The 14,240-nt window shown below is 47.9% G+C and overlaps 1 protein-coding gene across 23 annotated transcripts in view; it reads right to left on the bottom strand.

The window, feature by feature from the left end:
- Positions 1 to 14,240, bottom strand: part of ANK2 (ankyrin 2) — a 494,244-nt gene that overhangs the window by 81,611 nt on the left and 398,393 nt on the right. For all 23 annotated transcript variants that reach the window (XM_056116828.1, XM_056116827.1, XM_056116850.1 and 20 more), the window contains 4 exons: positions 12,330 to 12,428; positions 11,674 to 11,772; positions 8,251 to 8,349; positions 7,346 to 7,444 (listed from right to left, as the gene is read on the bottom strand). In XM_056116828.1, coding sequence (XP_055972803.1) covers positions 7,346 to 7,444; positions 8,251 to 8,349; positions 11,674 to 11,772; positions 12,330 to 12,428 — 396 coding nt within the window. The remainder of the gene's footprint in view (positions 1 to 7,345; positions 7,445 to 8,250; positions 8,350 to 11,673; positions 11,773 to 12,329; positions 12,429 to 14,240) is intronic.

Genomic DNA, 14,240 nt, shown 5'->3' on the forward strand with positions numbered 1-14,240 from the left:
CTTTTAAAAGGCCAACACAAAACTCTTATTTCAAACTTAGTCCCATACTAAATTCCTCCCCACCTGGCAACCTCCTTTTCTTCTCTCTTCTACTTTCCAGTCGACTTTTCTAATTTCTGACTCTGAGCCTGAGCATCTGTATTATTCAATGTTTTCATTCTTGAAAATACTGAAGAACCTGGGAACTACAAACACACACAGAGCCCGTGACTGTGTCAGCCTCATGGTGTGGTCCTTCATCTCGTGATGCTCACCCGTGACCCCATGCAATATGCTGGAAGCCCACAGGAGGCTCACACGGCCCCTGGCTGAGAAGAACTGCTCTGGAGTATTAGTTCTTGACATTTCTACCAGATGTTTCTGTGTTTGGAAACAACCGACGGCCACAGCCCTTGTTTAGAGTGCAATGACACAGCCTGGCAGTTTCCGCTGAGTTTCCGACCTTGGGGATGGGACTATTTTTCACACTCGTGAGTGTATAAAGTGCCTGGCCAGATTATCAGCTGTCAAAGTGATCCTCCAAACTGGCTGCTGCAAGGGGAAAGGGTCGAGAAAGTGACCTAATGGGCCAAGGATATTTTTCTCTATAGCTATTCCCACTGCTCTCTGCACGCAATGGGGTAACGATAGTCTCCATATGGGTGAGGCGGGGCCTGACCTCTAGAAAGTCACTCATAAAAATTTCTTGAAAGGACAACTATGTCTTCCTGTCCGGCAGTCACATTCAAAGAACTGAATACATGTTGACATTTAGATAGCGCCCGTCTAGACACGATATGTTTACATGTGTGTCTCCGAATGGTATAGAGCAAACGAGGATATAAGTAAAGGATCATGGGCTACTCCTGCTTTAGCATCTAAGAATGGATGTGTTAATATTAGAAACAACTTTCAAACTTTTTGTAGATTTTTTTTTTGCGGGGGGAGGTGGGGGTTCACAACCGGAGATGCACAGGGGTTACTTCTGGCTCATGCACTCAGGAATTACTCCTGGCGGTGCTCGGCAGACCATATGGGATGCTGGGAATCGAACCTGGGTTGGCTGCGTGCAAGGCAAATAATGCCCTACCCACTGTAAATCCCTCCAGGACCAACTTTTTGGAGTTTTAAAGGGGGCTGAAAACAAGCTCTCTATGCAGGCAGGCATCCCAGCTTTGAGCTCTGCTACTGAATGGTTTCCCAAGAAGGGATTCAGCACTACTGGGCATATGGGGACCCCCCAGAAACAAAACTGTACAATGAAGTGTTGGGATCGGAGAACTTTCACAGGAGATAAGGCACTGGCTTTGTGCACTGCTGACCCAGGTTTGACCCCCAGCATCCTAGAGAGCCAGGAGAATGCTGCCTAAGAGTAGAGCCAGGAGTCAGCCCTGAGCACACACAAAGAAAGATAAAAAAATTAACTGTCTGCCATGCGCAGTTTTAATAGGATGTCACGAAAAGCTAAATAAATAGGATATGAAAAACTGAATGATTTCTATGAATCACAAAGGGGGGAAATAGAAAAAAAAATAGCACCTAAGTTCTTAACTTGTTTTCCAAGCTGGGGTGGAATACCATTTGTTCTAGAGGAAAGAAAATCCAGTCTTTCAGTCATTCATCAGGCATGAATGACCCCTGGACACCACTTCCGTGGTACTCACATTCTCTACCCCGCCACAGCACAGGGGGTCTCAGTCAGTCGGCATCTCTTGTGGCCCCATATGAGTACCCCCGGCACTGGAGTTGCAGGCTAGCCTTGATTTGGGGGCTACATCAAAGCTACCAACTGTGCCTTGTCACATAATTTTTGTACGAAGATAAGCGACAAGAAAACCTTTTTTTTTTTTTTAAATAAAAACTAACCCAGGGGTTTTGGAAGGGCTCCCGAGAGGAGTTCCCACAAACAGGCGTGCAGTGGAGACAGCTGGAATAGACTGAGACAGGGAACTGAGGCAGAGAACAATGCAGAGAAATCCCTGACAGCTGGGCAGTACAGGAGAGTGGCCAGCAGGCCTCGATACAGGACGATTCCAGCTTCCGGCCAGCGGACTCGGGCTCACAGGGGACACCACCTCCGAATGGAGCCCGAGAGAGACCAGCTGGGCTCCCACTCCCCTGGTCTTCAGACCCCGGTACTGCACGGTCCCCCACACAGTGCAGCCGCGGCCGCCCGGCACAGAACCGCAGCAGAGGTGACAAACAAAAACCAAAAGGAGGCACGAAGTGACTCTATCTGGACACCTGCAGGGCCACGTTTACGGACAATGGACCCTGCGGATGGTGTCAGGTGAGGTGGAAGCCTTCGATATGGACATTTTCTTTTTTTTTTTTCTTTCTTCTGTGACTTGATTTATTTTTCTCTTTTCTTCCCCTCTCCTCTCTCTCTATGTCTGTCTCTGTCTGTCTCTCTCCCTCCATGTAGTCAAAGGATGCCCCGAGTGTTCAAGATAGCATTAACTCACTATCATTTCTTCTCTCTTTTCTGCAGCCCCTGATGCTCAACCCGTCCATGAGAACGGGCACCACAAAATGCACTTAAAAATGAGGCCAGGTCTTCATAACCGGCAATAGAAAACAACTTATCTAATGATGTCTTTTCAGCAGGTCTGAATGTTGGGGAAAATTCCAAATAATAATGGTGGGTCTTTTGTCAAAATATTGAATGTGACCAAAGTGGAGAGAGAGTAAAGTGGAAATCATCTGTTACACATGCAGGGGGAGTGGTGGGATCGGGGGTATACTGGGGTTCTTGGTGGTGGAAAATGTGCACTGGTGAAGGGATGGGTGTTTGATCATTGTATGACCGAGACTTAAATTGGAAAGCTTTGTAATTGCTCTCGTGGTGATTCAATTAAGAAAAAAAAAAAAGAGGCCGGGGGCTGGAGCAATAGCATAGCGGGTAAGGCATTTATCTTGCACACAGCAGACCCAGGTTCGATTCCCAGCATCCCATATGGTCCCCCAACCCAGGTTCGATTCCCAGCATCCCATCACCCCAGTCTCCCAAGCACCGCCAGGAGTAATTCCTGAGTGCAGAGCCAGGAGTAACCCCTGTGCATCGCCGGGTGTGACCCAAAAAGAAAAAAAAATGAGACCACCAACCCCACAAGGGAGGCTGGTTTCCTACAGTTCGGCTAGTCGGGGAGCAGCAGGTGGGGAAGTGGGTCTGACCTAAGGGCCCATCTGGGAAACAGACCACACTGTTCATCCCGGAGAGTGAGGAGTCATGTCCACCCCAACACCAGAGTCTCCCCACAGCCAAGTTAGAGCAGTAAAGGTTAGCGAAACAAACCGCGATTCCACTGAGTCCCAGAAACTTCCTCACTCACTGCAGGCTCCCTTTCCCGTTACACAATGGGCTCATTCATTCTGGGTCAAGGCTGTGCAGAAAGACTGAGCACAGCCCTGCTCACATGAACCCCGGAGGACAGAGTCCGTCTGTCAGTCTGCAATTCAATCAGGACACTGATTTGTGTGATTTTGGTAGGTCTGTTTGCTGTCTGGTTTCTTTGGTTTGGGGGCACACGCAACAGTGCTCAGGATTTACTCCTAGATTCATATTCCGGGGTGACTCCTGGTAGTAACAGGTACTGGGGGTGGGGGCGGGACCTTCTGGGGTGCTGGGATGAGAACCAGGGTTGACCACAAGCCAGGCAAGTATCTTGACCTCTGCACTCTCTCCAGTCCTTGGCTGGGTCTTGGACTTCTGCGCATGTGTATTTTCTTTTTTTTGGAGGGGGAGGGTCGGGGGTTACATCAGGAGATGCACAGGGATTACTCCTGGCTCTGCACTCAGGAATTACTCCTGGCGGTGCTCGTGGGACTCTATGGGATGCTGGGAATCGAACCCGGGTCAACTGCGTGCAAGGAAAACGCCCTACCCGCTCTGCTATCTCTCCAGCCCACATTCTTTAAGACACCTCGGCTTGCAGTTTTTATTTTAACTCTCTGTGTCATCTCATTTTCCCTGGTGCAACATTTATTGTTTTATTTTTGTTTGGGTTTTTTTTGTGTGTGGGGGAAGGGGGGACATCAGGCAATGCTCAGGGCTTATACCTGCCTTTATACCTGCCTTTGCGGGTAACCTATGGGGTGCTAGGGATGGAATTTGGGTTGGCTGCATGCAAGGTAAGCGCCCTACCTGCTGTACGTTGCACCAGCCCGTCATTTATTTCTCACATTTAAAATCAACATTTGTCTGTACTCCACTAAGCTCCCCACTAAAAGTCTAATTCTCTCCTTACACTGAAATGGTAATAAGCTTGATTAGTTTCATGCTACTATTGAGTTGTCTCTTAAGATGTTTTCCTGTCATCAATGAGTAACTCCAAATGATTTTTGGTAAGACTGTAGACATTAGAAAGGGATATTGAACTGGAAGCTTCTACAAAAATCAAGAAGGGTAATAATTTAAAAAAAAAACCATGATAGTTAACATTTATGGTCTTAATATACATCATTACCCGCCAAAGTGCCCACAAGGCCCCCTACCCCCAAGTCCCTGAGTCACATCCCATCTAGCTCCTCCCCCAAATCTGGTGCTCAGGAAGGTCTATTACCAGAAAAGAGTATGTATATTCTTGGGTTTTTTTCCCCCTAAACAGCACAGCTGAGTGAAATTATTTAATGCTTCTCTCTCAGGTTTCCTTTGCTCGACAATGATGACCTTGAGTTCCACACAGCTGCACACAACTGCAGGATTTCATCCTTCCTTATAGCTGCATAACATTGCATCATGTAGATATGCCAAAGCTTTTTCACCCACCCGTCTGCCCTGGGACATTTGGGGTGTTTCTGCACCCTGGCTATAGCACTAAGAGCGGCAATGGGTGTAGGGTTGCACATATTTTGTCTGATCAGTGTTTTGGTGGTTTTTTTTGTAGACATTCGCCAAGAAGTGAGGTTTTAATAGAAAACTGAATGACAGCATTGCTTTAGCAAAAATTCCTGTTAGAATTTTCCGCAAAGTAGTGATGCCAGAGGGGATAAAAATACGGATTTTAGAAGTGGAAACCTAAATATGAATATGCTCTCCATGCTTGGCAGGTGTGTCATTAATAGAATTAATTCATTTTAATATAATTAATAGCACCCTTAGGTGGAGAATGACAAAGATGTCAAAGGGAGAAAGTATAGAGATAAAATTCCATTCCTGGGAGAAAAATCCAATTCTAAGAGAAGCCTCAAAAGACAGAGTATCATCCAAGTCTAGAACCACTCAATGCCTCCCCTACTTGGATAAAGGGGGGACTTGGTTAACAGAGATGATGTTATTTCGCATCCCAACTGAAAGCCAAAACACTAGGAACCTTGACATTTGTCTGCCTTTTCACCTAAAAGCTCGATGTCTAAGTTTCTCCGCAGCCCTTTTAGCCGGGAGACCAGACAGCAGGAAATAACAGCTCAGAGTGTTTGAAAACTTTTTTGTATCAACTTGTAGAACCAGTAATAAGGTGGAATCAAATGGAAGGCCTGGTTTTGGTTTGGTTCTCAAGCATCTGAGAACTTGTTTAGACAGTATGTTTTAAAAACTACGGCTTCCTGCTTTAAAACAGAGGTGGTCGGTGCAGTACTTGGAACACCGTTTATGAGCCTGATGTCACTTTGAATCTGAACTCACAAGTTCTTGTTTTTGTCGGTGTTATAGAACCTATTGACTTACAAAAACCTACATTTCATTCTCCATCCCCGCCCCCCCATACCTGGTGAGTGGGGAGGAGCGATGCTTTCACACTAAGACCTCCAAGCACAGAATCCCACACATAATTTAGTCTACAGAGTGAGGGGATTTATTCCCAAAATGAAAATAGAAAACGAGGCAGAGACGTGAAGGGGGCGGGGGTGGGGGGGGGTGGGGGGAGGGCGGGCAGGGCGCGCTCGCCACCTAGTGCTCACTCTGATAAAACGCGCCCGCGAGGACCAGGCTCAGACTTCCCACAGCTCCCAAGATCACGTTGGTTACTCTCGCCACTCATGCTTCCCTTGGAAACCCTGGACACGTGGTTTCAAAGACGCCAAATAAGCCCCTATACACCCCGGTCCCCAGTGTGAGGAGTTTCCTGAAATCACAGAACAAGAAAACTCCCCGAAGACCAGCCACGAGAGGGAGTGACTCCGAGGGCCAGCGTGGAACTCCACTCGCCTTCCTCCCTTGTGACTTATGGGAGCTTTACTTTACATCTTAAAAAAAAAATGGGGCGTGTTGGCTACCAGCATTTCTACGCTTCTGCTTGAGAAGGCAAATGGTGTCCTTTTCTCCCACTTAAGCCCAGCCCCAACCGTTCATTAATAAATCATCCCCACACTCTTTTCGATGTCAAACTTCATATGCAGCCGATTATTTCATTTGCCTCACTGCCAATCAGCAGGAACTTGCTATCAGCTTCAAGGACCAAATCCAGCTCTCCACACCCTTCCCCAAACACACACACACACACACACACACACACACACATACACACATACACACACACACACACACACACACACACACACACACACCATCAAAGGAACCCAACACTGTAAAACACCATAAGCCTCATTTCTATGTAGGGGCCATCGACTCGTGTCTCCTTGGCTAGTTTTAGGAGACAGATTTGGGGTTGCGCTGTCACTGAACAGCTGCCCCTATTCCAAGGCACTGAGACTTTCCTACCTTTACAAAGAGGAATCAAACACTGTTTTCCTGCTTTAGGCAGGAAAATAATGATAATAATAACTAAATGCCCAGCACAAAGGCTCCCCCCTCTCTCTCTCTCCCCTATCCGGGGCCTCCTTATAAACTAGGTTCCAATTGAGTCAGCCCAGAGCGACTCATTCCAGCCTCCGTGTGCTGAAGACTCATCACAACGACCCTAGTCTCGCCTAAAAGACTCAGCAGCTTCTCCAGAACATGACAACTCAGAAACAAAACAAAACCAAAAAACCCAAAACAAACAAACAAACAAACAAAATAGGGGAAGGGGGAGATTTTTTTTTTCCCTCCCGAAAGGATGTGCGATTCTGATTTCTTCCTGAAGAATCTTTCTTTCTGTCACCATCTGCTCTGGGCGTGGGGATTTGGGGTAGGAAGGGGGTCCCCCCAGAGGCCAGCATCTTCTGAGATGTGTCAAGTCGGCCAAGCGGGTGTCACCCCTCACCCACCCCCAACTGAAGCAAGAGAACGGAAGCAAAGAGAAAAAAAAACCAGGAAAAGGGCAGAAAACGCTCGAATATTCCACAGGCTGATTTTCCTGAAAGTGGGTAGTGGGGGTAGGGGTCGCTCCCTCCTGGCTTTCCCGGACCCGGGCAGAGAGACTCCCGGGCCCTAAAACCAAAGTTGGACTTTGCAACCCTCCGTCCAGGGGTGTGCGGGGGAACTCACCGTGGTGGTCGTGGTCACCTCCTCCGTCACCACCTTCAGCGTGTCTACCACGGAGATGTAGCCCAGGCGCTTAGCGATGGCCAGGGCCGTGTTCCCATTCTGCAGCGGGGGAGGAGAGGCCGCGGCTGAGGCGGCGAACGGGGGGGAGCCGCGCGCCTCTGCACCTCGCCCGGGAGTCTGTCTTTGTAACTTCGCTCGCGCCCAGCCCGGGTCCCCATGGCAACACAACAAGCGTGCAGCTGCCGGCGCGAGCTCCGAGCAGCCGTCGGCGCTTTAACCCTCCGCAGCTTGGCCCGAGCCCGCCGCCGAGCCCCGGGCACTGCCAGAGGGGAACCCTGGGGGAGGGGGGGGAGAGGGTATCTCCAAAAGGAAAGGGGAAAAATAACCCACTAATTAATGCCAAGTCCCCCTCCCTACCTCGGGGGACAGGGGCACGGGACCTTGGGGGACACGATGCGATGCGCCGTGCGCCTTTAGCAGGGCGCGCACAGAGCCTGGAGCGCGGGGCGCAGTTTGCAGTCGAGGTGCAGCCGCTGGGCCCTCGTGGTCGTTTGCATGTCAATGGCCCGGCCTGGCCCCTGCAGTGCCGCCTCTGGGGAAGCCGGCAGCCTGGGAAACGGGTCTCCCCGCAGAAAGGCTGGGAGGAAGCGGGGGCGCGGCGGGGAGGGCCTGGCTCTCGCATCTGAGCTCCAGCTGTGCGCAGAGCGAATGTTCCAGCAGCCGGGGTGCAGGGCCCCTCATCCCCAGAGAGAGAGAGAGAGCTGAGTCATGCCCCCACCCCCACCCGCCTGGAAGCAAAGCTTTACAAAAATAAAATTAAAAAAAAAAATCCAATCCAGGCTTTCCAAACCCCGGGAGCTGGGGGGGCGATGGAGTGGGGTCCCCCTCCCGTCCCCGGGACTTACCGCAGTGGTGGCGTTGGGCTTGGCGCCGTGCTGCAGCAGGACATTGATGATATGCGTGTGTCCCTGTTGGGCCGCCTGGTGCAGAGGGGTGTAGCCGTTCTGGAGTGGGGGGCGCCCGGCCACGCCACGCAGGGGAGGCGGAGTAGGAAGAAGAGCCGGGAAAACTAGGTTAGGCATCGTGTGGAGCCGCTGGGGCGCTCCTGACAGCACAAACCTGCGCGCCCACCTTGTTTTATTTTGGGGGCGTCGAGGGGCCCTGGTCTAGGCAGCAAACCCTCCCTCACACCGTCTGGCCTGCGAAACCCGGCGAGGAGAGATGAGTTTTACCTTTACCAGGCTCCCGGGCAATGAGCAACAATGATAGCTGGGTGCAGGATAGGGAGGAGAGTCTGGAACCCGAGCTCCTGGGGGTTGGGGAGGGTCTGAGGCTACGGAGACCCTACAAAGCTCTTCAGTGGCTCCCGACTTTCTTGGCCAGCAAGCTTGGCTGGTGGCTTTAGAGGTTCCAGGCCAACCCAAGGAAATCTAAAACTTCAATTCCCAGAGAATAGCCTGGGTCCTATAGCTCAGTGAGGAGAAGGCAGCAGACAGCCAGAGAACAAAGTGCAGCAAAAAATAGGTCATTTGCCACCTTCTGGCCCCAGCTGGCCTCCTAGGAAGGAGTCGCCTTTCTGCATTGCTGAGAGGCAGGAAGAGTCGGGGGCAGGGAGACCCCAGTCTGGCTCAGAACTCCAGCCCAGGCTGCCTTGAGTCATCCTTGCTGGGGAAACTTCCAGACTGCGCCCTCATCTGGCACCAGAGCCAGGAACTTTCTCTAGTGTCTCTGGGATCTTTACTATCAAAGCGAAGGCCAAGGTGGGCCAGAATAACGGGTGTCCGAATGAACGAGGGAGCCAGTGAATGAATGAATGAATGAATGAATGATGCCACTGAAAATAAGGAGATTTTCCCCCCATCCTTCCAGGTCTCAGCCTCTGTCAGAGTAGCACAAAACCAAGAACAGACAAGTCATATCTGTCTTCTCTCTGCCTCCCCCTGTTACGGCTATCTGTCTTTCAACGTGATTGTCCTGGGTGCTACATTTGAAACAGCCCTTAGCTTAATAGGGGCTTTTGATAAGTGTCACGTCACTATCTGCTCCTTCTGTCTCCATGAGGGACCCCCAGAGCCCCTCTATGAGTGGCATTTTCACCCATGGGGGCAGAGCTGGGGGCGAGAGTGTCCCCTGCACCTGACAGCCTGTCTGAGCATCCCCTGCGTGGCCATGGTTACCCAGCATCCCTGCTGGGAAGGAGCCGGGGAACCTGGGTCACGTGAGTCCATTTCAGGGGCTCCAGAAACCTAGAGGGGGAACCCTGATCTCAAATCAGGTAGTCCATGGGCCTTGGGGAAGCAGCAAATCAATGATATTCTTCGGTGGGTAGAATAGTTCTTTTTGTTGGTGGGGAGGGTTATTAGGCCACAACTAGGGGTGCTCTGGGGCTCTCTCTGGCTTTGTGCTCAGCACCCCTGAAGTTCTGAGATATGATTCGCTAATGGAAATTTAGTTGTGTCTTGCCGGGTGCTCAGGGCTGACTCCTGGGTCTGCACTCAACAATCATTCCTGGTGAGGAATGCAGCTGTTGACACCGCAGCTGGGGCAGCCATGGGCAAGGCACGCTGCCCACGGACTGTCTGCTCCAGGCCTTGGGAAGTCATGTTTTTCAAAGACAAAATAAAAATTAAAAAATTCTTCCTTTCCATTTTGCTTCCAACAGAATCAAGTTGATTCAGCTCTTCAAAACCAGCTAAAGTTGATATGCTCAGCAAGCATTTACTAACCACATGCTATGTGCTAAATTGGAGGCACTGTTCTTATATATATTACTAAAGCCAAAGTAATATGACTGCCCTTAATCACACATTATACTGAGTCATCAGAATGACTAGGGAAATGTCCCCCTCAACTCCCCCCATTCCGCCGCCCCCTGCTTAATCTGACCCTTTCCTGAACCCTTGGGGTCCAAAGGATATTACTCACTCAATTCTAGAGAAACCCAACAACTTTTTTTACAAGACTATTCAGTTGAAGCTTAATCTTTGGCTAAGTGTTCTAGACTTAACTATTAGAATTTCCCATATTCCTCTATTACACAACTTCTCAGGGATAAAATGGAAAATGACCGAGTCCCTGTTTGATGAAGGAGGAAGCACACTGCTGATGAGTTTTTTTTAAAGTTTATCCAAAGTTATATGAAAACGCTAGCAAACTTCTTTAATCTCATAGCAGATATCCTTGATTTTATAATATATTTTATAAAGAAAATTTCTTTTGGAGCCACAGATATAACCTAGGAGTTAAAGCACTTGTCTTGTACATAAATGACCCGATTCAATCCCTGGCACCTCATACGGTCCCTTGAGCACCACCAAGAATGACCCCTGAACACAGAGCCTGGAATAGACCCTAAACACTTCCAGATATGGCCAAATCCCTCAAGAAAAGTAAAAGGGAAGAAAAAGAAAATTTCCTTTTGCATGTTGAAGTGCTAAGCCCTCTTTGCAAATGAAACATATAACTAACCAAATCTGGTTTGTCTCAAGTTGATGTTACCGAGTCTCATTCTAATTTAAAGCAACCAATAGTCCCATAAAACTAATTTGCTTTTCCAATTTTTTTTAACAGTAAGTCATGAATGTTTGAGGAATAAGAGCAATACAATTTCATAGCAACAAAACAAAATTTTGGTAACTATGGTTACACTGACATGTGAGAAAGAAAACACAATTCTTTCTCCCCAAAAACCATCCTATGTGGGGGGAAAGTGTTTATTAAAAGAACAGACTTTCAAGTATGTTTCTATCCATAATTTCCTGAAGAAGTGCAGCACCCAAAACAGTTCACTTTCTAAAACCTGCAAAGTTAAAATGAGATTGTTCTCTTAACCAAATAGCTATTTGAATACAGATGAAAACTTGGAAGAGCTTACTCAAGTTACCAACACAATGTCTGGCTTTTAAATAGTATAGGCATTTCAGTAATCCTTTAATAAAAAATAGATGGTAGACATCTTTCAGTTTTGCCAAATGCAATCTTGCATTTATGCCTTTCAGGATACTTGTATTCCTATAAGAACAGTTCCCCATAATGCTCCTTTATGAGTTGACTTGATAAAAAAATTATTTGGAGTTAATGTCTAAAAACTCATGTTAGAGCTTCAAAATAAGCCTGGAAACACAACAGAACAAGAGAACTCAAGATTGGCCCAAAAACGCACTACGATTCTTGCTACAATTAGAAGTTTGAATCTCAAATGCTAATAGTATTATTTTCAACTTAACGGTAACTTTATCTTGAATTCAGTTCTAAATATGCTCATGGAGCGACAGGAGTTTGTTTCTGCTTCTGAAAAAAATAAAAAGATGACTTCGAAAACTTCTTACCTTGGTTTTTGCATTAACATTTGCTCCTTGCTTCAGGAGAAAGTTGACCATTTTCACATTTCCATAGTGACAGGCCACAATTAAAGGGGTGTAACCAAGCTAGAAGTAGGAAAAAAAAAACCAAATAAGTCACTGCTCACATTTCTACTAAAGAGAAGAGGAGTAAGGAAGGATGTGGAGAGGATGACTGAAGTTCTATGTCACGGTACACACATGACCTTGCAGAACATACAATCATCGTGGGGCTACAAATAAGGATAAAATCAAAGCGTTGATCATAGATGCATGAGAGATATTGGACTTGAAGCTGGATTTGAAAATCTGAATGGCCTGGGGGGGAGGGGGAGATCTGTTTCCAGACCAAGGGCATGGCAGTAAGTTAGTTCTAGAAAATAAAGGCAAGTTCCTGTAACTTACTGAAGTGACAGGGAAGGAAACCTGTAAAATTGGGATCTTTGTATAAAGGGGGTTGATAGCCCACTAATTCACATGTACCCCGTTCCAGCAAAAATGATGTCACCACATCGTGATGGATTTGTGACCAGGAACAGGTCAAAATCTAGGGAGTCTCCAGGAGGAGGGATGGAATTGCCATGGCCTGAATGAGGAGAATCATCCAAACCAGAGCCTGCCTCGTGACTGACAATGATTATTACCTTGGTGTGTGCGTCCTGGTCAGCCCCGTGTTTGGTCAGGATGTCCGCGACGTTCACTTTATCTTCCTGGGCTGCAAGGTGGAGGGGAGTGAGGCCGCTCTGTGAAGGGATGGGACACAGGGGGACATTTGATGAAGGAAACGCAATGCACCCTCTGGCATCTCACTTGTGTCCTTGGAAGATCCCACGGGCACGCACAGAGTTCTCCGCCAGAACCCACCCCAAACTGCCATCCGAAACATCCCCTCTAAGTTAATCAACACTTTGAGCAAATCCCGGTTTCTATATTGGGTATTTATATTATGAAGGGACTCTAAAATAACTCAGCTAATAAACTTGGGAACAACACTCATTTCAAACCCATCTGGACTCCTGTGAAATCTTTTTAGCCACTTAAATAATTAATCAACCACCAACTACGTCTTCTACTTTAGAACCATGGAAGAAGTCATCTATAGTTCCATCAATAAAATATCACATCACTGTAAAAAAAAAGTGCAGATTTGCAGGAATTGAGTTCAGAATCATTTTCTCCAGCATTTAAAAACAGTCTACTATTGTGGGGGAGTTTTCTCTCATCACAGAGTTCCCAATGACTATGATTCCCAGGACTTCCTTTACCCCAGATTCCTCTGACTTCCTTTTCCGAAACAAACTCTCAGCTCTCTAGAGATCTTTTCATGCACAAACAGGAAGTAACCCACCACTTCACCAAAGGCCACTACCAACCTACGGATGGCTTGCACACCCCCGACCCCACTGGGGCGGGTGTTACCCCTCCACTCGGGGAAATCCTGCTCTAAATGCTAGATTGGCAGCAGCTTCACCCTTTCTGCAGCCCCATGAATTGGCTGCTTGGATGGAAGATGCAGAGTGGCCAGGACTCAAGTCCTCACTGTGTGAAACCTAAGTGCAGTTGCAAATGAAGGAGGAATACAAGAACAGAGACATAAGGGGTGCGGGGAGGGGGGCTGGGAGGGCGTCCCCTCGTCAGTACCTGGGAGTCTCACTTCTAGGGCAAAGAGCATAATAGAAACTTAAATAGTCTCTTTGGAACTTCTAGCATTTATATATTTAACAGATTTTTTTTTTGGAGAACCATTTTATATCAAAAGCCTCTGCCCTAATATTCTAGTGAATAGTGGAGTAAACCATGCCATGGAGTCCCCAGCCTATATTATCACTCAAATAATCATATGTTCCCCCTCCTTCTGAGCCTTCATTCTGTAGCTGTAAAGCAAAGCAGCTCATGTGTGTTTTGAGATAGGTCCTCCACTCCATCCCCAAGTCACTTCCCATTAAAATGTAGGACCCGGGGGCTGGAGCGATAGCACAGCGGGTCGGGCATTTGCCTTGTACGCAGCTGACCCAGGTTCAATTCCCAGCATCCCATATGGTCCCCCGAGCACTGCCAAGAATAATTCCTGAGTGCATGAGCCAGGAGTAACCCCTGTGCATCGCTGGGTATGATCCAAAAAGCAAAAATAAAATAAAATAAAATAAAATGCAGGGCCTGAAATGAGTTAGAAGGAGAGGCACAGACACCAAATGATTGGACTCTTTTGTGGGACATAAAAAAAAAAACATAATATGAAACCAATACCCAAGGACAGTAGAAACAAGGACCAGGAGGAATGGTCCACAGTTGGAAGCCTGCCTCAAGTGCTGGAGGAGAAAGCAGTTGGGATAGAGAAGCGACCACCATGACAAAGACAGATGGAAATGAGGAAATGATCACTCAGGGTAAGAACTGCATGCTGAAAACAAGTAAAGGAATAAGCATGATAACCCCTCAGTACCTGTGCTATGAGAGAGAGAGAGAGAGAGAGAGAGAGAGAGAGAGAGAGAGAGAGAGAGAGAGAGAGCGCCTTCCATAGAGACAGGCAAGGGGGAAGGTAGAGGTAGGGAAAC

Source organism: Sorex fumeus, unplaced genomic scaffold, assembly GCF_029834395.1.
Source record: "Sorex fumeus unplaced genomic scaffold, SorFum_2.1 ptg000033l, whole genome shotgun sequence".
Taxonomy (NCBI): Eukaryota; Metazoa; Chordata; class Mammalia; order Eulipotyphla; family Soricidae; genus Sorex; species Sorex fumeus.